At 44.1% G+C, this 22,962-nt stretch overlaps 3 protein-coding genes across 7 annotated transcripts; 2 read left to right on the plus strand and 1 right to left on the minus strand.

Moving 5' to 3' along the window:
* Window positions 1-1,071: 1,071 nt before the first annotated feature.
* LOC115116373 (uncharacterized) lies at window positions 1,072-5,539 on the plus strand. 5 transcript variants are annotated; one of them, XR_010461814.1, is made up of 7 exons: window positions 1,072-1,161; window positions 1,926-2,035; window positions 2,135-2,241; window positions 2,451-2,616; window positions 2,765-2,947; window positions 3,069-3,135; window positions 3,482-3,505. XR_010461814.1 is itself a non-coding variant. In XM_065013665.1 (7 exons), exons 2-7 carry the CDS (start codon window positions 1,936-1,938, stop codon window positions 5,462-5,464), a joined length of 624 nt encoding a protein of 207 aa, XP_064869737.1. In that variant the 5' UTR covers window positions 1,072-1,161; window positions 1,926-1,935; the 3' UTR covers window positions 5,465-5,539. The 5 variants fall into 5 exon arrangements, 4 of the variants coding, with proteins under 4 accessions (XP_064869737.1, XP_029500721.1, XP_029500722.1 ...); XM_065013665.1 differs by lacking the exon at window positions 3,482-3,505 and adding an exon at window positions 5,460-5,539 and having other exon boundaries at window positions 2,765-2,948; window positions 3,074-3,135; XM_029644861.2 differs by having other exon boundaries at window positions 2,765-2,948; window positions 3,074-3,135; window positions 3,482-4,462.
* Window positions 5,540-5,665: 126 nt separating this feature from the next.
* Window positions 5,666-13,900, plus strand: LOC135565742 (uncharacterized). The gene is made up of 2 exons (XM_065013664.1): window positions 5,666-7,773; window positions 12,451-13,900. Exons 1-2 carry the CDS (start codon window positions 7,657-7,659, stop codon window positions 13,201-13,203), a joined length of 870 nt encoding a protein of 289 aa, XP_064869736.1. The 5' UTR covers window positions 5,666-7,656; the 3' UTR covers window positions 13,204-13,900.
* Window positions 13,901-16,963: 3,063 nt separating this feature from the next.
* Window positions 16,964-22,044, minus strand: LOC115116374 (yjeF N-terminal domain-containing 3-like). Its single transcript, XM_029644864.2, has 6 exons — window positions 21,831-22,044; window positions 19,172-19,280; window positions 18,977-19,084; window positions 18,762-18,875; window positions 18,128-18,278; window positions 16,964-17,496 (listed from the first exon to the last, which is right to left on the minus strand). The coding sequence occupies exons 1-6, from the start codon at window positions 21,884-21,886 to the stop codon at window positions 17,303-17,305; spliced, it is 732 nt and encodes a 243-aa protein (XP_029500724.1). The 5' UTR covers window positions 21,887-22,044; the 3' UTR covers window positions 16,964-17,302.
* Window positions 22,045-22,962: the final 918 nt, after the last annotated feature.

A 22,962-nucleotide genomic window follows, 5' to 3' on the forward strand; every position in this document is an offset into this window, starting at 1 on the left:
CTCTGTTTATCATATGTGCATAGTCACTTTAACCATATCTACATGTACATTCTACCTCAAGCAGCCCGACTAACCGGTGCCTGTATATGGCCTCGCCACTGTATATAGCCTCGCTACTGTTATAGCCTTGCTACTGTATATAGCCTCACTACTGTTATTTCTGGTGGCAGGTAGACTAGTGGTTAGAGCGTTGGACTAGTAACTGAAAGGTTGCAAGATCAAATCCCCGAGTTGACAAGGTAAAACATCTGTTGTTGTTCCCCTGAACAAGGCAGTTAACCCACTGTTCCTAGGCCGTCATTGAAAAATAGAATTTGTTCTTAACTGACATGCCGAGTTAAATAAAGGTAAAGTATAACTGATATTTTTTACTGTTGTTTTTATTTCTTTACCTATTATTACCTTTTTTTGCACTGTTGATTAGAGCCTGTAAAGGTTGTATTCGGCGCACGTGACAAACTTTGATTTGATTATATGAACTAACTCAATAAAATCTTTAAAACTGTTGTATGTTTTGTTGATATTTTTGTTCAGTTTAGATACAGGCTAATGCCAAAGGTCAAACAATTCCATATACCGATTCATGCCAGCATCAAAATCTGGCAAGGTCTGGTTATTTTTCTTCTTCTTTCAATAATACTTTAGGAAGAAAAGCTTGACTAAGGCCTACAGTTGCAGAGACAAGCAAACCAAGCCTATGCATTGGGTGACATACAGTACATGCAGAAAAAGTGGACTGTGAGATACATGGACACACTGGACCATTAACATGTGTATCCTTTCCACTTCTGGATAAATGTTTTCGAAAATTGCCTATATAAAACTAGTGGGCAAAGTAGCCTGAATAATTATTCAAATATAGCCCAATTTGGACTGACTTTAAAAGTGTAAAAGACATTGGGCGTATAAGTTTACAAACTCAAATAGCAAACTCATATATTATTGCATAGCTGTTATAATTGTATCAATTCGTATGAAATTGTCAATGAAAGGTTACCGCGAAAAAGATGTGCCCATATTCAAATAAGACAAGATCACGCCCCCCCCCGCAAAGTCATTTAAATACTTCGCTAACAGTCGTCACAGACAGAGTGCGCTTCCATTTATTTTGTGACGACGTGCCTCTCTAAACACCAGCTCTTCTCGTTCTGTCCGTAAAAGGTACGTTTTTGTATATTTTGTGGCTGGTGTATTTAGCTGATTGCCTAATTTATCGTTATTTTTATCGTCTTTAGGTATTCTAAATAATTATTGTGTAAATTACAGAAATTGTGTTATTGTTGAATAAACGTGGTTCGAAACCGCTTTAGCTAGCGAAAGTACTCGTTAACGTTAATTTTCGACCTGTATTTCGCCAGTTCACTTAAGCTGATTTTTGAGTTTTTCTGCGAGAACTAGCTAGTTAACATAAATTAAATACACGGATGTTTAACCCTTTTTTATTTTTCTATTTTCATTCCTCGTTTCACCTTACGTTAGCTATCAACTTCATTGTAAAGATGGCTGCGTCTCCGCCTTTAGCTTAGCACCAGGTGGCGAAGCAGGCCAACAACGTGGTGTAAAATGGCGCTCCCTTCTTGGCCTGTTTTAAAAAAAATAATTTAAGACTCATTTAGCCAGACGGCTAATCCGCGCGTACGGTTTACGCTTAATTTGTTTTCCACCATAGCAGGTTAAATAACGTTCAAAAATGTTGTATTAGCCTGAATTCCGATTATTGACAGGTTGGCCTAGCGCTAACGGAGCTAATTATGTTGTGCGCAATGTGCGTCAGATAATTTGTTAACTACCCTAGATGTGACCTAGCTAGATTTACAACTCATGTAGGAATCGGGAGTACGTTATGTAACGTTTGATATGAATGGAAATGGCCAGGTAACGACACCTAATGGGATTGTATTTGACCCGGGCTTTTTCCCTTGCAGACAAAGAAACATGTCCGACGAAGGAAAACTTTTCGTCGGTGGCCTGAGCTTCGACACAACAGAAGAATCTCTGGCTGAAGCTTTCGCTAAGTATGGAAACATAGCAAAAGGTGCGTCCTAAAATAATTTTATTTGCGCGATGGTTGGCTAATAAATATATTTTCAGAAATTGTGAACTTCCGGTTAATTGATGTTTTGGTCTCGCTCAGTTGATGTCATCAGGGACAAAGAAACGGGAAGATCTCGTGGATTCGGCTTCGTAAAGTACGATAATGCCGAGGATGCGAAGGATGCATTGGATGGCATGAACGGGAAGGTAGATATGTCGATCATTTTCTAAGGAAGCTTATTTACCTCGTTTTTGCATGTATAATTATTATAGCGCACCTGTTTGACGATCTAGCCCTACCACAAATGGAACGCTATAAACAATGACGGACCACCCAGACAAATGTCAATGTGTTAAACCCATACACAAAACAAATGATTATGAACTACAATGGTTAACCCCTTTCTCTCTTGCAGTCAGTTGACGGCAGAACAATTCGTGTGGACGAGGCAGGCAAGGGTGGTGGTCGTTCTGGAGGCGGAGGTGGTGGATTCAGAGGGTCCAGAGGAGGCGGTGGTGGATATGGCGGTGGAGGTGGATATGGAGGGGGGAGAGGAAGAGGTGGGCGAGTTTACTCGCGAGGTATGGGCAGACAATCTGCAAAATGGTGTGCTCCCCATCCTCCATTAGCGTTTGTCCTGCCCTCCCTCTTGGCCGTAGTCAACATTTCAGTGTGTTTTGCTTTCAATATGAGTTGGTTTTTGAACGGCCTGTGCTTGTTTGTTCCCAGGTGGTGGAGGATATGGTGGTGGTGACAGGGGATATGGTGAGAGGAGCTATGGCGGTGGTGGTGGAGACCGGAGCTATGGCGGTGGTGGCGGAGACCGGAGCTATGGAAGTGGTGGTGGTGGTGGATACAGGAGTGGCGGTGGCGGAGGATACTCTTCCGGTGGCGGAGGATACAGGGACAATAGGTGAGGCGACACGTCCGACTGCCAATTAAGAGATGCTCAAATTGTTTGTAGAAATTCCCCTCTTGCATCTTTTATATCGGACAGCGACCTTACCTATATATATTTTTTTTCTCCTCCAATGTTAGGGGCCAGGGAGGCTACGGGGATCGCTCTGGGGGATCCTACAGAGACAGCTACGACAGTTATGGTATGTATGAGTTATGTGTACTTACATAATGATGTGCTTGCATCAATAGGCCTAGGACACTTCCTCAGGGTTCTGGGATCAAATCTATTCCTCTGACTAGTGTAGAATGCCATCTAGTTCAATGCGCCGTTCCTTCCCTCCCTTGTACTCAGACAGAACTCATTCAATTTGCTGGGATCATATTTGCTTCATCTTACACCCAGCACTGTTTATACAGACCTTCCACACTAGTTGTTTCAGCTATTTGCGACTGTTTAGTGGGTAACCATGTTGGATGTGTCAAACTCAAATGTTCGTGAACTTGTTTCCTAAACTCAGTGTCTGTGTGCCCACTTCTTGTCCTCAGCTGCTCACGAGTAAAAATCTGCCCCCCGATTCAAGATCATCCCTTGGCTGGCTGTATTTAAAAAGATGCGCTCCTCTCAAGAAATTTGTCCACGTGTTGACCTGATGATTTTTTGTAGTCCTATTCTGTGTTTAAGTAGCTCGAGCGTCTTTAAATTTAGCCATTGGGTTTCGGCCATTCATTTACAAACCATGTTTAATAGAAGTTCCAGTTGGAGATGTTCTCTAAAGGATGCATCTCTATTTGCTCTTATGGCATTTCAATTGATAAAGCATAATGTCTGACTTGTTGGTGCTGCAAATTTAGTGAACTCAAATATTGCTTCACATGGCTGTTTGTGAATAACAGCCTCAGTTACTTTCTACGCCCTGTTCCTAGCCAGCACTGTCTGACATCACCATTTGAATCCTAAATATTAATATTGGGGATATCAATGGGGCTTGTTAACTTCCTGTTTTTGTTTTAAACGACAATGTCCGACCTACCTCCTGCCAAGTTTTAAAACAGTTAAAAAAAATATTCCACTTAGATGCTTTTGAAAACTGGCCGGGAAGTGCTTTTTGGATTTTATGAATGCATTCCTTGTGTTGCTAGGCAGCAATGCCTTCACCCATACCATTGAGGTTCTTGATATAGCCGACGGTCCTGTGTTAAGTTTCCAAAAAGAGTGAATTCCTTTTAAGGCTGGTGACACTGCACGCCTGAAGTGGCCGGCTGTTCATGAAGTTGCAAATTGCAGTGGGCTACAGTCTGCCCACGGTGTTTTGCTCTGCTCAGAAGCCTGCATTTTAAATGTGCTTGTTATAATGGACTTAACTTAAAGAGAACAACAAAAAACAATTCATACTGTTACTACTCTTCCCCAATATTCCACCTGGGAACGATTTTGTACTTTCTGTTCTTTGTATCATCAACATTGAAGATAATTTTTTTTGTCAATTTTGGCTTCATGGAGCCCATTAAAACGATTTGTTGAAAATACGTGTGCCTTGAACGTACTTATGGGGAAGTTAGCATTTTGCCAGTTCGTGTATCTTCATAGCATTTAAATGTGTCCCTTCTGTGATTTTTAACTTCTCTGGTACTACAGAGACGTCACTTCAAACATATACATCCCAAAACTGGGAATACCTTTATACTGCATTTCACAGGAAGTGCCATGGTTCCAGTATTTTAAATAACTTCTGTTGGTATATTTTTCCTCTGAGGCTGAAGTGTGGGGTTTACCTTCTAATGGTTAGTGGGGTACTGGTAGTCAAAACGCTTTGACTATAGTTTCACTTAACAGTTTAGTTTGAGTACTTGATGCCACTGGGCACTAGTGGTTTGGTAAATAAATGGGTAGTTTATTTGCCTAGAGGAATATTGTATGATCTTGACATGACTAGTGTGGCCTACTCATGGGGGTGGGTGGGTCCTGTTAATGCTTCATTGCTCAGCTACAGAAAATGTCTACAAGTCCTTGGCGAATGACGTGTTGCTCCTACCAACCAGTGCTCATCAGAAGTGAAAGCTGCTCTCTTGCCTAGTTCATTTGTGGACAATCAATAGGCCAGTTCACGTGAGGTAAACTCCTTTTGCTCACATCCTTTAGTCATTTTTATTTCCAGCAATGTTTTAGCCATTGTCCCCCTGCTGCAGAGACTGCAGTCAAACGTCCCCTGGCCATTTTGCAACACACGATGCTTAAGCCCCCTCTTGAAATGTGCCTTAGCGAAATGACAACCTGGCCTCCGTACGACTACTCTTCCGTCATGTCTTATGTATTTCAGTCAAACTCAATTGTGATCACCTCAATTGCCCCTCTTGATGTACAACCCACTGATCTGTGTTTTTGTTTCCTGCTCTTTATTTTTATAGCGTGGTTCTAAGCATTGTGTATAATGTCTGGGTAGTTGAACAAGTTAAGCTGTTGCATGCCAAGTCCTGTTGTCTTTGTGAGATTCTGTTCTAATGTCATGACTGTCTTCTCTTTTAGGGTGAGTTAACTTTTTGGAGACTGAACTCTCCAGTATGTCAGATGGTGATAAACTGGAATCTTCTGCAGCAGTCTTCCAGGTTTGTCTTTTGTACAGTTTTGCGTATCTGTTAAGCTGCCATTTCAAATGCTCTGAAAATGCATGATTTATGCCATATTGACTAGTTCTTTCATTCCTTGGTCTTAGGTCCAGTGTCGAGGTGGTGTGAACACATCAACCCAGTACTCTGCATTGGCCGAGTGGTGTCTTCAATGCAGTCACTGGTTCCCAGGAGTTTTGGGAAAAAGTATTTTCCCATCTAAGCATTATGTATAGAGATCCTACAAGCTGCATCTCTTTGGGGAAACCGCTTTAGGTAGGGTGATCTGTCTATGGGACACCATACTAACATGTTATTAAAAAAAAATGAAATGATACACTCCTTGTGTTTGTTCATAGCTCTAGATGGATGTAGTCAATAGTTTCACCTCTTCCAATAATTAGTAATTAAACTGATTTTGTTTTATTTAACCAGGTAGGCTAGTTGAGAACAAGTTCTCATTTACAACTGCCACCTGGCCAAGAAAGCATAGCAGTGTGAACAGACAACAGTTACACATGGAGTAAACGAACAAATCAATAGCACAGGGGAAAAAAGGAGACTACATTGTGTGCAAAAGGCATGAGGTAGGTGAATAATTACAATTTTAGCAAATTAACACGAGTGATAAATTATCAGATGGTCATGTGCAGGTAGGTACTGGTGTGCAAAAGGCCAGAAAAGTAAATAAATACTATGGGGATGAGGTAGCTAAATTGGGTGGGCTATTTACCGATGGACTCCGTACAGCTGCAGTGATCGGTTAGCTGCTCAGATAGCAGATGTTCAAAGTTGGTGAGGGGAAATAAAACTGAGGGGTGGTCGTTTGACTGCGGATACAGGCAATGATCGCTGAGATCCTGATTGAAGACAGGTGTATTTGGAGGGCCAGTTGGTCAGGATAATGTTTATGAGGGTGCCCTTGTTTACATATTTAGGGTTGTACCTGGTGGGTTCCTTGATTTGTGTGAGATTGAGGGCATCTAGCTTAGATTGTAGGGCTGCCGGGGTGTTAAGCATATCCCAGTTTAGGTCACCTAACGGAACAAACTGAAGCTAGATGGGGGCCGATCAATTTACAAATGGTGTCCAGGGTACAGCTGGGAGCTAAGGGGGTCGGTAGCAGGTGGCAACAGTGAGAGACTTATTTCTGGAGAGATTAATTTTTAAAATTAGAAGTTCGAACTGTTTGGGTATGAGCCTGCAAAGTAATGTCATACTTTCCAGGTCATCTGCAGTAGACTGCAACTCCTCCCCCTTTGGCAGTTCTAACTTGATGGAAAATGTTATAGTTGGGTATGGAAATCTCAATTTTTGGGAGGAGGCTTCTGATGTTGACATGCATGAAACCAAGGCTTTTTCGTTTACAGAAGTCAACAAATGAGGGTGCCTGGGGACATGCAGGCCCTGGGTTTACCTCCACATCACCCGCGGAACAGAGGAGGAGTAGGATGAGGGCGCGGCCAAAGGCTATCAAAACTGGTCGCCTAGAGTGTTGGGGACAAAGAATAAAATGAGCAGATTTCTGGGCGTGGTAGAATATATTCAGGGCATAATGCACAGACTGGTATGGTGGGGTGCAGGAACAGCGGAGGTAAGCCCAGGCACTGGGTGATAACAAGAGATGTGTCTCTGGACATGCTGGTTGTAATGGGTGAGGTCACCGCATGTGTGGGAGGTAGGACAAAGGAGGTATGAAGAGTGGAACTAGGGGGTCCATTGTAAACTAAAACAATGATAACTAACCTGAACAGTATACAAAGCATATTGACATTTTGAGAGGGACATACAGTGAGACATAAAGTAATTGCAGGTGTTGATTGGGAGAGTTAGCTAAAACAACAGCTAATCAGCTAACACAACAGCAGGTAAAATGGTGATGACTAGGCAGAGAGGGTCAGATTAACTACACACAGCCTGAGTTCGCGGCTGGGGCCGACAGATAAAAAATATATAAACAGAATGGAGTACTGTGATTAATGGACAGTCCAGTAGGCATCAGCTATGTAGCCAAGTGATCATAGTGTCCAGTGGGCAGCAGTAGACTGAACAGGGGAGCCGCCACTATGCTAGCGACACAGCGTTTAAAGTTAGTAGCCCTGGGCTAGTAGGAGCGTATGCTCCGACGGAGGCCGGATGAAGGCACAGCGGATGGAGTATTCGTCGGCAGACCAGTCGTGGTGGTGCGGCGGGGCGCCGTGTCGACAGAGAATCCAAGCCAGATGGCGAAAGAGGTATTGTGGAATTTAGTTATGTCTAGTTAGTTGTGTCTCTATGTACATTTAGTGATTTAGCAGACGCTCTTATCCAGAGTGACTTACAGGCGCAATTATGGTGAAGTGCCTTGCTCGGGCAGATTTTTAATGTTGGCTCAGGGATTTGAGCCAACGACCTTTTGGTTACTGGCACTATGCTCTTAACTGTTACTGTTAATAAGATATAGTGTGAACTTCAATGAAGTCATAGACTGTAACCAATCCCATGTTTTAAGGCTATAAACTCAGCAAAAAAAGTAATGTCCTCATTGTCAACTGTTTATTTTCAGTAAACTTAACGTGTAAATATTTGTATGAACATAAGATTCAACAACTGAGACATAAACTGAACAAGTTCCACAGACATGTGACTAACAGAAATTGAATAATGTGTCCCTAAAGAAGGAGGGGGTGTCAAAATCTAAATTAACTGTCAGTATCTGGTGTGGCCACCAGCTGCATTAATACTGTGGTGCGTCTCCTTGTGGACTGCACTAGATTTGTCAATTCTTGCTGTGAGATGTTACCCGCTCAAGGCACCTGCAAGTTCCCAGGCGTTTCTGGGGGGAATAGCCCTCACACTCCGATGGGATTGAGATCCAGGTTCTTCACTGGCCATGGCAGAACATTGACATTCCTGTCTTGCAGGAAATCACTCACAGAATGAGCAGTATGGCTGGTGGTGTTATGCTGGAGGGTCATGTCAGGATCAGCCTACAGGAAGGGTACCACATGAGGGAGGAGGATGCCTTCCCTGTAAAGAACAGCGTTGAGATTGCCTGCAATGACAAGCTCAGTCCGATGATGCTGTGACACCGCCCCAGACCACGACGGACCCGCCACCTCCAAATCGATCCCGCTCCAGAGTACAGGCCTCGGTGTAATGCTCATTCCTTCGACGATAAACGCGAATCTGACCATCACCCCTGGTGAGAGAGAACCTCAACTCATTAGTGAGCACTTTTTGCCAGTCCTGTCTGGTCCAGCAATGTTGGGTTTGTGCCCATAGGTGACTTTGCTGGTGAGGACCTGCCTTACAACAGGCCTACAAGCCCTCAGTCCAGCCTCTCAGCCTGTTGCGGACAGTCTGAGCACTGATGGAGGGATTATGCGTTCCTGGTGTAACTCGGGCAGTTGTTGCCATCCTGTACCTGTCCTGCAGGTGTGATGTTCGGAGGTACCAATCCTGTGCAGGTGTTGTAACACATGGTCAGCAACTGCGAGGATGATCAGCTGTCCTTCCTGTCTCCCTGTAGCTCACAGTTTCACAGTAGGGACATTGCAATTTATTGCCCTGGCCACATCTGCAGTCCTCATGCCTCCTTGCAGCATGCCTAACACGGAACCCAAACTGGCTGTGCGCGTGCGCCATCGTGCATGAATGTATTTTGTTCCCCTACACCAAACGCGATCACGACACGCAGGTTATAATATCAAAACAAACTGAGCCAATTACATTTCATTTGGGAACAGGTCGAAAAGCATTCAACATTTACGGCAATTTAGCTAGTTTCTAGCTAATTTGTCCTGGGATATTAACATTGAGTTGTTATTTTACCTGAAATGCACAAGGTCCTCTACTCTGCCAATTAATCCACACATAAAACGGTCAACCAAATCGTTTCTAGTCATCTCTCTTTTTCCAGGCTTTGTCTTCTCTTGACTTTACATTGCGATTGGCAACTTTCATAAATTAGGTGCATAACCGCCACTGACCGCGTTCGTCTTTCAGTCACCCACGTGGGTATAACCAATGAGGAGATGGCACGTGAGTACCTGCGTCTATAAACCAATGAGGAGATGGGAGAGGCAGGACTTGCAGCACGATCTGCGTCATAAATAGAAAGGACTTCTTGCCCTTGGCAACGCAGACGCTCGTTGGCAATGAGTGCAATAACTGAATAACAGATTTCTACATTTATTTTGCGACGGGAGCAGTGTGGTTAGCCTGTAAGGCTTGTTCACGCAGATGAGCGATGACCCTAGGCATCTTTCTTTTGGTGTTTTTCAGAGTTGGTAGAAAGGCCTCGTTAGTGTCCAAAGCTTTCATAACTGATCTTAATTGCCTACGTCTGTAAGCTGTTGGTATCTTAACTGTTCCAAATGTGCATGTTTATTAATTGTTTATGGTTTATTGGACATGCATGGAAAACAGTGTTTAAACCCTTTACAATGAAGATCTGTGAAGTTATTTGGATTTTCATGAATTATCTTTGAAAGACAGGGTCCTGAAAAGGGGACGTTTATTTTTTTGCTGAGTTTAGGTGGTGTCGGGTTCATACAGTCATGAAAATGCTGGGAAAGTCATGGAATTTTATCCAGGTGTTTTCCAGGCCTGGAAAGGTTTTGGAAAATGATACAAATCTGAAAAGTAATGGAAATTAATACCTGTTAATGTAATTGCTTAAAATGTTTAAAAAATGCACCTATCAACCAATAAATCCACATATCAGCCAAGATCAATAGTGTGTAAGCACACTCGTAGGGTTCGGCTAGCCAAGTTCGGTTAAGACGTCAGCATGCTACAGTTCGGCTAGCACCTAGCCAAACCATAAGGGCTGTTTCGTGTCGGCTTACCCTGGTGTGTTTTGATAAACGTGTATACAGTGCATTCTGAAAGTATTTGACTCCCCTCATCAATCTACACACAATACCCCACCATGACAAAGCAAAAACAGGTTTTTAGAAATATATTTACATAAGTAAACACCTGCTTTGGGGAGTTTCTCCCATTCTTCTCTGCAGATCCTCTCAAGCTCTGTCAGGTTGGATGGGAGGCGTTGCTACACAGCTATTTTCAGGTCTCTCTCCAGAGATGTTTTTTTTGGGGGTTGGAATTTTTACCCCTTTTTCTCCCCAATTTCGTGGTGTCCAATTGTTTTCGTAGCTACTATCTTGTCTCATCGCTACAACTCCCGTACGGGCTCGGGAGAGACGAAGGTTGGAAGTCATGCGTCCTCCGATACACAACCCAACCTAGCCGCACTGCTTCTTAACACAGCGCGCATCCAACCCGGAAGCCAGCCGCACCAATGTGTCGGAGGAAACACCGTGCACCTGGCAACCTTGGTTAGCGCGCACTGAGCCCGACTCGCCACAGGAGTCGCTGGTGCGCGATGAGACAAGGACATCCCTACCGACCAAGCCCTCCCTAACCCGGACGACGCTAGGCCAATTGTGCGTCGCCCCATGGAACTCCCGGTCGCGGCCGGTTACGACAGAGCCTGGGCGCGAACCCAGAGTCTCTGATGGCACAGCTGGCGCTGCAGTACAGCGCCCTTAACCACTGCGCCACCCGGGAGGCCTCTCCAGAGATGTTTGATCGGGTACAAGTCCGGCCTCTGACTGGGACACTCAAGGACATTCAAAGAACGTCCCAAAGCCACTCCTGCGTTGTCTTGGCTGTGTGCTTAGAGTTGTTGTCCTTTTGGAAAGTGAACCTTCGCCCCAGTCTGAGGTCCTGAGCGCTCTGGAGCAGGTTTTCATCAATGATCTCTGTACTTTTCTCCATTCATCACCACCATGCTTCACCATATGGATGGTGTTTGGTGTCCTCCAGACGTGACGCTTGGCATTCAGGCCAAAGAGTTCAAACTTGGTTTCATCAGACCAGAGAATCTTGTTTCGTCGTGTGCCTTTTACTGAGGAGTGGCTTCTGTCTGGCCACTCTACCTTAAAGGCCTGATTGGTGGAGTGCTGCAGAGATGGTTGTCCTTCTGGAAGGTTCTCCCATCTCCACAAAGGAACTCTGGAGCTCTGTCAAAGTGATCGGGCTCTTGGTCAACAGCCCGACGAAGGCCCTTCTCCCCCGATTGCTCAGTTTGGCCGGGCGGCCAGCTCAATATTAGAATAAGGCTGTAACATAACAAAATGTGGAAACGGTAAAGGGGTAGGGAATACTTTTCGAATGCACTGTATCTCTCTTGGACAAGGTGACTTATCAATATGATCACCGACAATGACGAGACAGCCTATAGGGTGGAGGTCAGAGACCTGGTCGGGGGGTGCAAGAATAACAACCTATCCCTCAACGTAACCAAGACTAAGGAGATGATTGTGGACTATAGGAAAAGGAGGACTGAGCACGCCCCAATTCTCATCAACAGGGCTGTAGTGGAGCAGGTTGAGAGCTTCAAGTTCCTTGGTGTCCACATCACCAACAAACTAGAATGGTCCAAACACACGAAGACAGTCGTGAAGAGGGCACGACAAAGCCTATTCCCCCTCAGGAAAGTAAAAAGATTTGGCATGGGTCCTCAAAAGGTTCTACAGCTGTAACATCTAGAGCATAACCAAAAGGTTGCAAGTTCAAATCCCCTAGCTGACAAGGTACAAATCTGTCGTTCCGGCCCTGAACAGGCAGTTAACCCACTGTTCCTAGGCCGTCATTGAAAATAAGAATTTGTTCTTAACTGACTTGCCTAGTTAAATAAAGGTTAAAAATAAATATGCAGTCACTTTAACCATATCTACATGTACATACTACCTCGATCAGCTTGACTAACCAATGTCTGAATGTAGCCTCGCTACTTTTATAGCCTCGCTACTGTTATTATTCACTGTCTTTTTAGTGTTGTTTTTATTTCTTTACTTACCTACTGTTCACATGGTTGCATCACTGCCTGGTATGTCAACTGCTCTGCCTCCGACCGCAAGGCACTACAGAGGGTAATGCGTACGGCCCAGTACATCACTGGGGCCAAGCTTCCTGCCATCCAGGACCTCTACACCAGCCGGCATCAGAGGAAGGCCCAGTACATCACTGGGGCTAAGCTTCCTGCCATCCAGGACCTCTACACCAGCCGGCATCAGAGGAAGGCCCAGTACATCACTGGGGCCAAGCTTCCTGCCATCCAGGACCTCTACACCAGCCGGCATCAGAGGAAGGCCCAGTACATCACTGGGGCCAAGCTTCCTGCCATCCAGGACCTCTACACCAGCCGGCATCAGAGGAAGGCCCTAAACATCACTGGGGCTAAGCTTCCTGCCATCCAGGACCTCTACACCAGCCGGCATCAGAGGAAGGCCCAGTACATCACTGGGGCTAAGCTTCCTGCCATCCAGGACCTCTACACCAGCCGGCATCAGAGGAAGGCCCAGTACATCACTGGGGCTAAGCTTCTTGCCATCCAGGACCTCTACACCAGCCGGCATCAGAGGAAGGCCCAGTACATCACTGGGGCCAAGCTTCCTGCCATCCAGGACCTCTACACCAGCCGGCATCAGAGGAAGGCCCAGTACATCACTGGGGCTAAGCTTCCTGCCATCCAGGACCTCTACACCAGCCGGCATCAGAGGAAGGCCCTAAACATCGTCAAAGACCCCAGCCACCCCAGTCATGGACTGTTCTCTCTATTACCGCAAGGCAAGCGGTACCGGAGTGCCAAAGTTTTTACCCCCAAGCCATAAGACTCCTGAACAGGTAATCAAATGGTTACCTGGACTATTTGTATTGTGTGTCCCCCCAACCCCTCTTTTACGCTGCTGCTACTCTTTGTTTATCATATATGCATAGTCACTTTAACTACACATTCATGTACATACTACCTCAATTGGCCCGACCAACCAGTGCTCCCGCACATTGGCTAACCGGGCTATCTGCATTGTGTCCCACCACCCACCAACCCCTCCTTTACGCTACTGCTACTCTCTGTCCATCATATATGCACCCTAGTGGTTAGAGCGTTGGACTAGTAACCGAAAGGCTTTGCAAATCTGTCGTTCTGGCCCTGAACAGGCAGTTAACACACTGTTCCTAGGCCGTCATTGAAAATAAGAATTTGATCTTAACTGACTTGCCTAGTTAAATAAAGGTAAAAAAAATAAAAATAAATATGCAGTCACTTTAACCATATCTACATGTTCATACTACCTCAATCAGCCCGACTAACCAATGTCTGTATGTAGCCTCGCTACTGTATATAGCCTCGCTACTGTTATTATTCACTGTCTTTTTAGTGTTGTTTTTATTTCTTTACTTACCCATTGTTCACCTAATACCTTTTTTGCACTATTGGATAGAGCCTGTAAGTAAGCATTTCATTGTAAAGTCTACCTGTTGTATTCAGCGCACGTGACAAATAAACTTTGATTTGAACACAGATAATTTACTTATCTTATTATTACTGTGGCAATGACGCACCATAGGTGTGGCTCTTCACATGCTCTCTCCAGCTCTTCACATGCTCTCTCCAGCTCTTCACATGCTCTCTCCAGCTCTTCACATGCTCTCTCCAGCTCTTCACATGCTCTCTCCAGCTCTTCACATGCTCTCTCCAGCTCTTCACATGCTCTCTCCAGCTCTTCACATGCTCTCTCCAGCTCTTCACATGCTCTCTCCAGCTCTTCACATGCTCTCTCCAGCTCTTCACATGCTCTCTCCAGCTCTTCACATGCTCTCTCCAGCTCTTCACATGCTCTCTCCAGCTCTTCACATGCTCTCTCCAGCTCTTCACATGCTCTCTCCAGCTCTTCACATGCTCTCTCCAGCTCTTCACATGCTCTCTCCAGCTCTTCACATGCTCTCCAGCTCTTCACAGCCAGCTCTTCACATGCTCTCTCCAGCTCTTCACATGCTCTCTCCAGCTCTTCACATGCTCTCTCCAGCTCTTCACATGCTCTCTCCAGCTCTTCACATGCTCTCTCCAGCTCTTCACATGCTCTCTCCAAACTCCTTCCAGTGGAGGGTGCTTTTTTTTCTCTTGTTGAAATGTTGGCTGTTGCTTTCACACGTTTAAATGCATAGGCCCTATATGGTAAATCTATATTCCATCTAATACTACAATAATTGCTAGCATTTCATCATTCCATCCCGTACCGTTTATTGCAACAAGTAGGCATTTCTGTTCCATGTTTGATAGGCCTACATATACATTTCCATTTAGCCAACCATTTGTTACCCTGCTCTGAGTGGGTGCAATGTTTATAGTGCACATGAAAGTTCGTAAGACTCATTAGGTATGTTGGGTACTGAAATATACTTATTCATGTCAGTGAGGGAGAGAGGGTAATGTATAATGTTTACATTATGTCAGGATGGGTTATTGTTAGCCATCAAAGATCCTATGGGAGGGATCCTCTGGGAGGAGAGGAGAGACAGTCTGGTACCAGTCACCATGACAGCCGTGAGTTGGGGAGGAGTCAGCACTTTGGGTCGAGGTCAGGTCAGATGAAGTGAGGAAGAACAGATATCACTAAGGTTTATCAGACATGCATTGGCTGTTCAGATGTGTAGGAGGAGACTTGACATAGGAGAAAGGGTTAAATATCAGTGCTTGGGTGAAAATGTTTTTGTCTGTTCAGCTGTTCAATCCTTTCCGAAGAATACACTTGGTTTACGCTTTCATAGTGTCCGAGTACTTACTCTGATAATTAGAACCAAACAGGTATAGATTTTATTTTTATTTAATTCAATGTATGGTTTCCTTGTTCATATTTCACGGGTTATGTCAGAGTTCCGTGTGTTTGTGTCCCATGTATCTGTCATTTTAGTTGTGTGTGATAGGAGCGCATATAAATAGGCTATGTGGCCTGCACTCCACATAGCCTTCCATGTATGCATTATGTTGAAATATCATTCGGTCTGATTAAGACAAATGTAACAATGGATGTAGAAATTGCCATTTATATTGTAGAACCAGTTTATTGGTTGTATTTGCTAATTGGGTAATTGTATGGTTCTGTGTTCCAAGTGCTTATATTATGCAGCCTACCTGTTGGAGCTCCTGTCAGACAGAGTCCATTTGGTTTCTCAAGGGGAGGCTGTACAGTCTTGCCCTCTACCTGTGTCTGTTCAGGTAGGACAGGTCAAAGCCTGATACTGAGGCTGTTGCCTGTGTATATTTGGTAAATCTACTTGTATATTTTGTATGATATGGCACTTTCACCATTGGATCACCAAGACATGTATATACATCTACACTGAGCACGTCCACCTGCCTGGCCTTCTGCCGATTTCATGCCCTTATGACTGCTACAAGGTCCCTATGAAAAGGGCTGTCTGGTAGCCTCAATTAATATACAAAGATTTGTAGTTGAACAAGTCATTGCATGTATACATTTTTATTTTTTACTTGACTTAACTTGCTCTTAGAATGCATGACTTGAACTTGACTCAAGCCTTGACATATTGTCCTTGGGACTAGGACCTTGCGACTTGAATAATAGTGACTTGGTCCCACATTACAGTAGCAGGTAGGCAGGCCTAGCCTATTAAATATGATAGAGAACAGATTAACTAGGAACAGACTAACAATTAAAAACGTAGCCTCTACTTAACGGTTTAACTATTATTCGCATGTGTTAATGTTTTCGTCGTCTCCCAAACTTTCCACAGATACGCGCGATACAAAGGCCATACAAAGCTGGTTTAATTTTTAACGATTCATTTAACACTTATTTTCGACGAAACGAACGATTCACTTCGCATTGTATTAGTTGGGATTCGGGTCAATCACGTTGAATTGGAACTAGAATCAAAATAATAATTTGTTATTTGCGATCAGTAATTTTAGGGAAAATATGGATATTTCTTTAGGATTATGTGCCTTACCTTGTTTTGTAGATAGTTCCAGTTGATTTGGGCATCCAATGTATGGGACATTGCAACTCAATAGATGCTAAGCAGCATGCAAAGTAAACACTTCTAAGGTAGCTAAAGTAAATATGACTAAACTAGAAAAGGTACATTTATGGGCTGGCTTCAGCTGAATAAAAATATTTGTAGCCTACCATAGCCATTTGATCTTTGCTATATTAAATGAGTGAATTATTTCAAAAAGCATACAACTTATTTGGTTGTACTATTGCAATGTTTTACATCAAGGGTGGTCAACCATCCTTCAGGAGAGCTACTGAGTGTGCAGGCTTTTATTCCAGTCCCCCTCAACAAACCACATTTTAGAAATGAGCTGCTCAACTGGACCTAGATAAACTGGTTGAGCAAGGCTGGGTCAAAATCCTACACACACAGTGGCTCTCCAGACTGAGGGTTGATACAGTTGCCTAACAAGTGTTCTACTTTGTGGGGGTTAAGTGCCTTGCACAACAACAAGAGATGGTACATAGTGTCAGAGAGCAGTCTCCCAGTGTAGATACCACATTACACATACTTTTGTTTCATTTATGTTCAACAACTATTTTCTTCACTAAACCAAAACATGAACATAGATCAATTATTAACAGCTCGTGTTTATTTTGGCAAACGTTACATCATATTTTATACAGCTTTTGCAAACTTCCTCACGGTTTAGAACCAAGCTGGTGAATCTGAGCGGTTTTCTGAGATTATGAATATAAAGAAAGCTCTATTTCCTTGTTACACTAAGAAAGAGATATCTGCTAAATATCCTCATTACAAATAAGGCATCCTTCCTTCATCCCTTGATCTGATGTGAAATGTTTGGTGAAAAGCAATAATATTTACTCATTAGAAAACCTCAAGGATGAAGGAAGGTCTACACTTCTAAATATTTGATGAAACCCTTGGAAAAACAGAGCATCTGTTTGTTTACCCTAGCTCAACCAGACAGTCTGTGCCATGGTATTCTGGTGCATTGAGCTCATACTTCCTCTGGATGTCATAGGGCAGGATGCGTCCCACCAGGTAATGTGTCCCACTGAAACCGACAGCACACTTCTTTGGTGCCATGAGGGAGATGAGCACTGTCGGGTTTATACAGTCAACGTTGGCCTCGTCCCACCCTGAAATCAATTAGTTTATCCAACATTATCATATGACGTCTGAGTTTATCTGATACTGGCAGTAAAATAAGACATCAAATCAAAGCTTATTTGTCACATGCGCCGAATACAACCTTACAGTGAAATGCTTACTTACGAGCCCCTAACCAATAGTGCAGAGAAAAAAGTGTGTGTGTGTGTAGGTAAGTAAAGAAATAAAACAACAGTAAAAAGACATTTGAAACTAAGAGTAGCAAGGCTACATACAGACACCTGTTAGTCAGGCTTATTGAGGTAGTATGTACATGTAGGTATCGTTAAAGTGACTATGCATATATGATAAACAGAGTAACAGTAGCGTAACAGAGGGGTTGGCGGGTGGTGGGACACAATGCAGATAGCCCGGTTAGCCACTGTGCGGGAGCACTGGTTGGTCGGGCCAATTGAGGTACTATGCACATGAATGTATAGTTAAAGTGACTATGCAAATGAGATAAACAGAGAGTAGCAGCAGCGTAAAAGAGTGCCATCATCAGACAAGTCCATGGTATCAGACCAACCCTAACAAATAACAGTACACTTGGATAGCTTTTTAGCCCCTGGTAACCCTGCAGGTAGATGTTGTCAGACAGGTGTGTGTAGGTTTGGTTACCTGAGGGGATGTCCACACTGGCGATGGGGATACGGATGTGTCTGAGGGTGAGCAGGATGCTGCTGTAGGGCTCACTGATATCAGACGGCTCTGTCTCCGGCCCCAGGATGGCATCCACCACCAGGTTATACGCATCGTTTATCAGCTGCACCTGTAGGACAAGACAAACACGTCAGTCAGTCCACTAACCAGTAGAATGGCATTTATTTGTCTATCTTTATTTAACAAGGCAAGTCGGTTAAGAACAAATTCTTATTTACAAGGACGGCCTACTCCGGCCAAGACCTAACCCGGACAACACTGGGCCAATTGTGCGCCGCCCTATGGGACTCCCAATCACGGCCAGTTGTGATACAGTCTGGAATCGAACCAGGGTCTGTAGTGACACCTCTAGCACTGAGATGCAGTGCCTTAGACCACTGTGATACAGCCTGGAATTGAACCAGGGTCTGTAGTGATGCCTCTAGCACTGAGGATGTAGTGAGCCACTCGGGAGCGAGCACCATTCACACACAACCCGTGTGAACATTCCACATTTTAGAGAGTCTTGTTTCTTTTTGCAAAATCATGGCATGGTGGTCTGACGGCCACACAATACAAATGAACCTTGGTTAGCTCGTAGTAGTTCCCTTACCTCTGCGGGAAGAAATGAGAGGAAAGGGATGTCCGTTTTCTCACACTGTACTGTAAAGTCTCGGTGCAGGGCCAGAGTAGAGCGCTTGGGGTAGTACACTGTGGGCATATAGTCCTGGCACAGAGATAGATGGAGGGGAAGAGGGACTGAGTGTCAAAGAAGTGCCCTTTAGTTAGTTCAGAAAAACAAATTCACTTCACTGGCAGGTTACCCACAAACATGCGTAAGTGGCGAGCGCAGGCCAGACCAATACAGCCATTCTGACTGGGACCACAGATCACCAACACTGTAGGATGCCTCTTGAGGGAACTCAGGGGGAAGGCCTGCACACAGGGAAATAAGTTGTATATCATGTAATTCAATTGCCTAACTCAAAACCACCCTTAAAGGAAGAAAAAGAGAACACATGCCTTGGTGATAGCGATGGCACAGGCATGGCCCCAGATCTCCATCAGTTGCTGCGGTCCAAAGCGATACTCTCCCAACAACTCTGCCTCCAAGGCCGCAGCCTCCTCATTACTGAGGGAGGGAGGGAGGGAGAAACAGAGAGAGAACACTTAAGTGTCCTGAAAGAGGTTAAACTCTGAGTGGGGGGTATTATATCACTGCTGTCTAATCAATGGCCACCCCGTATGAGATCAGGAAGCAAGGAGCTGAACTTTCAGTGAATCCTGCTCTAATACACAGCTCTGTTAACAGTATATATATCCATAATGAATGAGTGATTCTGGGGGGTATCTAGCACTGCCTCTTTGCCTCAGATTGGAAGCCGGTGGTGGGTAGGGGAAACAAGGGGGAGTAGAAAATGGGGCATGGGGGGCTGGATTGCTGCAACTGGTTCCTCTAAAGGTTTCTTCGTCTTTTATTTCCCTTGTCTCGGATGTTGCACTAAACTTGCTATTTTAGGGGTTTGGAGGATGAGGTATTCTGTGGAAAAAAAACCCATTGTAAATACTATACTGAACAAAAATATAAAACGCAACATGCAACAATTTCAAATATTTTACTGAGTTCATATAAGGAAATCAGTCAATTGAAATAAATTCATTCGGCCCTAATCTATGGATTTCACATGACTGGAAATACAGATATGCATCTGTTGATCACAGATACCTTATATAAAAAAAAAGGTAGGGTGTGGATCAGAAAACCAGTCAGTATCTGGTGTCTCCACCATTTGCCTCATGCAGGGCGACACATTTCCTTTGCATAAGAGTTGATCAGGCTGTTGAATGTTGTCCCACTCGACAATGGCTGGGCGAAGTTGCTGGATATTGGCGGGAACTGGAACACGATGTCATACACTTCGATCCAGATCATCTCAAACATGCTCAATGGGTGACATGTCTGGTGAATATGCAGGCCATGGAAGAATTGGGACATTTTCAGCTTCAAAGAATTGTGTACAGATCATTGCGACATGGGGCCGTTCATTATCATGCTGAAACATGAGGTGATGGCGGCGGATGAATGGCACAACAATGTGCCTCAGGATCATGGTATCTCTGTGCATTCAAATTGCCATTGATAAAATACAATTGTGCTCAATGTCTGTAGTTTATGCCTGCCCATACCATAACCCCACTGTCACCACGTCAGCAAACCACTTTCCCACACAATGCCATACAAGCTGTTATTCACTGCTGCACTTTAATTATTTGTTAATGACTGTTTTTAGGTATTTTCTTAACTGCATTGTTGGTTAATGGCTTGTAAGTAAGGTCTACACCTGTTGTATTCGGTGCATGTGTGCATGTGTTGTATTCGGTGCATGTGTTGTATTCGGTGCATGTGAGCATGTGTTGTATTCGGTACATGTGTTGTATTCGGTGCATGTGTGCATGTGTTGTATTTGGTACATGTGTGCATGTGTTGTATTCGGTGCATGTGTGCATGTGTTGTATTCGGTACATGTGTGCATGTGTTGTATTCGGTGCATGTGTTGTATTCGGTGCATGTGTGCATGTGTTGTATTCGGTGCAAAGTTTCATTTGTCTGCCATCTGCCCGGTTCAGTTGAAACCGGGATTCAATGGTGAAGTCTGTTACAATGCCAAACTGCAGTCAGGTCAAGACCCTGGTGAGGACGACGAGCACGCAGATGAGCTTCCTTTGTGACGGTTTCTGACAGTTTGTGCAGAAATTCTTTGGTTGTGAAAACCCACAGTTTCATCAGCGGTCCAGGTGGCTGGTCTCAGACGATCCCGCAGGTGAAGAAACTAGATGTGGAGTGGGCTGGCGTGGTTACACTGGTCTGCGGTTATGAGGCCGGTTGGACATACTGTCAAATTTTCTAAAACGATGGAGGTGGTTTATGGTAGAGAAATTAAAATTACATTAGCTGGCAACAGCTGGGGTGGACATTGCACGCTCCCTCAACTTGAGACATTTATGGCATTGTGATGTGACAAAACTGCACATTTTAGAGTGGCCTTTTATTGTCCCCAGCACAAGCTGCACCTGTGTAATGATCATGCTGTTTAATCAGCTTCTTGATATGCCATACCTGTCAGGTGGATGGATTGTCTTGGTGAAGGAGAAAATGTTCACTAACAGGGATGTAAACAAATTTGTGCACAACATTTGAGAGAAGCTTTGAGCATATGGACAATTTCTGGGATCTTGTATTTCAGATCATGACACATAGGAACAACACTTTACATGTTGCGTTGATATTTTACTACATTTTTATTAGATTGGTCTGATTTAAAAGAGCACATCTAAAAGCAGGTAAAGACCTCCCAATCCCTTTCCTAATCCCTATGGGGCCACAATAATCCTCCAAAATGTCACACAGTGGGATTATTCATAACATACCACCACGATCAATCTAACACCTGTCTCAGTCACAATTTCTGGAATATTGAATATTAACATAGGAAACATTTTTTCAAATTCCTGTTGCAAGTATTTGAGAAATTAAGAGCAATTCATACAATTGGGTAAACTCATTAAGACTTTTTTGTGGGACAAAGTAGCTGAGTTTCCTAAAACACTACTCATGAAAAAACAACCACCCATTGATAACAATGCCTTAAAGAGTCATGCGTGTGACAGTGTTCATTCTCACCTGAGGTAGCGGAGAGGCTTTCTGAGTGTCTCTAGGTTAGAACAGCTGTAGTCCATCTTCAGAATGTGTGACGGAGAGAGAGCAAATTGTAACTCTGGAGCAAATTGGATTTATTTTGGTCTAGCTCTCTTCCTTGCTATTTCTTCTGTTAGTCTCTCGTCTCCCAAACTCACATTGATGCACACATCCTGTCTGAGTGTTAATGCCCTTCCAGGACTTACCGTGGGTGAATCTGATTGGTTCAAAGTCAACAGCTCATTCCAACTAAAGCAAGGGGTACACACACACACACACAGCTGGAAAGCAAAGCAGCTGGGAGGGGTGTGTGCCAGATGCAGGGACTTAGTTACCAATTTGAGCCCCCACTGATGAACTGGACATAAAATCACAGCATTGATGCTTCTCACTCCTTTATCTACACATAATGAAGCAGCGTTTCCAACAGAAGACAGGGGTACGTCATTTAGAAACAGCGAGAGGCTGAAAATAACTGAAGGAAAGACTCTCTCCATCTGTCACAGGTTTCATTCTTTCAGTGTGAATGTTGAACATAGTCTGGGTGCAGTGACCAGTGCTGGCCACTTTCTTTGTTGAATGAGACAAAATTTAGGGAAACATGAACAGATCTAGGATCATCTTATCCTGCCCCAACCTTAACCATAAGGAAATAATAACATGCACAAATGACCTTAGATCAGAGATTCTACTTCACACGAGAGTCGGTTCTAGACAACACAGTTCTATCTTGCGGCTGGGCATTCTGTTATGATTGTGCCCTCCTGAATAAGCTTGGATGGTCCATGCCTCTACTGGCCGCTGCCCAGTCAGGCCTCCTGTTATTACAGGTGCCAGCACAATGAAGAGCAGCTGCTTAACACACAGGGTGGTCTACCCAACACACACTCACACTTCCAGACTTTAATACTCCTTACACAACAATGACTGAATCTCACTGAATAGCAGGCTAAAAACGGGAAACAAGTTTCTTTGGTTGAAATTCCCCAAAAAGGCTTAAAGGAGTCTGAAGAGTAGCCAATGTTTGGCAGCGCTCAACAGAATCACTCCGTCCATGTGAGCTGGAAGGAAGAATGTGGGGCTGCACAGACAACCCCTTGTTAATTCAGGCAATTTA

The sequence above is a fragment of the Oncorhynchus nerka genome, linkage group LG9b, assembly GCF_034236695.1.
Source record: "Oncorhynchus nerka isolate Pitt River linkage group LG9b, Oner_Uvic_2.0, whole genome shotgun sequence".
Taxonomy (NCBI): domain Eukaryota; kingdom Metazoa; phylum Chordata; class Actinopteri; order Salmoniformes; family Salmonidae; genus Oncorhynchus; species Oncorhynchus nerka.

Bases quoted from the DNA above. Each gene is read 5' to 3' on its own strand.
- LOC115116373 (XM_029644861.2), top strand. From the start codon at position 1,936: ATGTCCGACGAAGGAAAACTTTTCGTCGGTGGCCTGAGCTTCGACACA. The intron at 2,242-2,450 runs GTAGATATGTCG...TCTCTCTTGCAG, and splicing joins TGGATGGCATGAACGGGAAG to TCAGTTGACGGCAGAACAAT. The intron at 2,617-2,764 runs GTATGGGCAGAC...GTTTGTTCCCAG, and splicing joins TGGGCGAGTTTACTCGCGAG to GTGGTGGAGGATATGGTGGT.
- LOC135565742 (XM_065013664.1), top strand. From the start codon at position 7,657: ATGCTCCGACGGAGGCCGGATGAAGGCACAGCGGATGGAGTATTCGTC. The intron at 7,774-12,450 runs GTATTGTGGAAT...TCCGACCGCAAG, and splicing joins CAAGCCAGATGGCGAAAGAG to GCACTACAGAGGGTAATGCG.
- LOC115116374 (XM_029644864.2), bottom strand. From the start codon at position 21,886: ATGGACTACAGCTGTTCTAACCTAGAGACACTCAGAAAGCCTCTCCGC. The intron at 18,876-18,976 runs GTGGGTAACCTG...TCTCTGTGCCAG, and splicing joins CTCGCCACTTACGCATGTTT to GACTATATGCCCACAGTGTA. The intron at 17,497-18,127 runs GTAACCAAACCT...AATTGATTTCAG, and splicing joins CAGTGTGGACATCCCCTCAG to GGTGGGACGAGGCCAACGTT.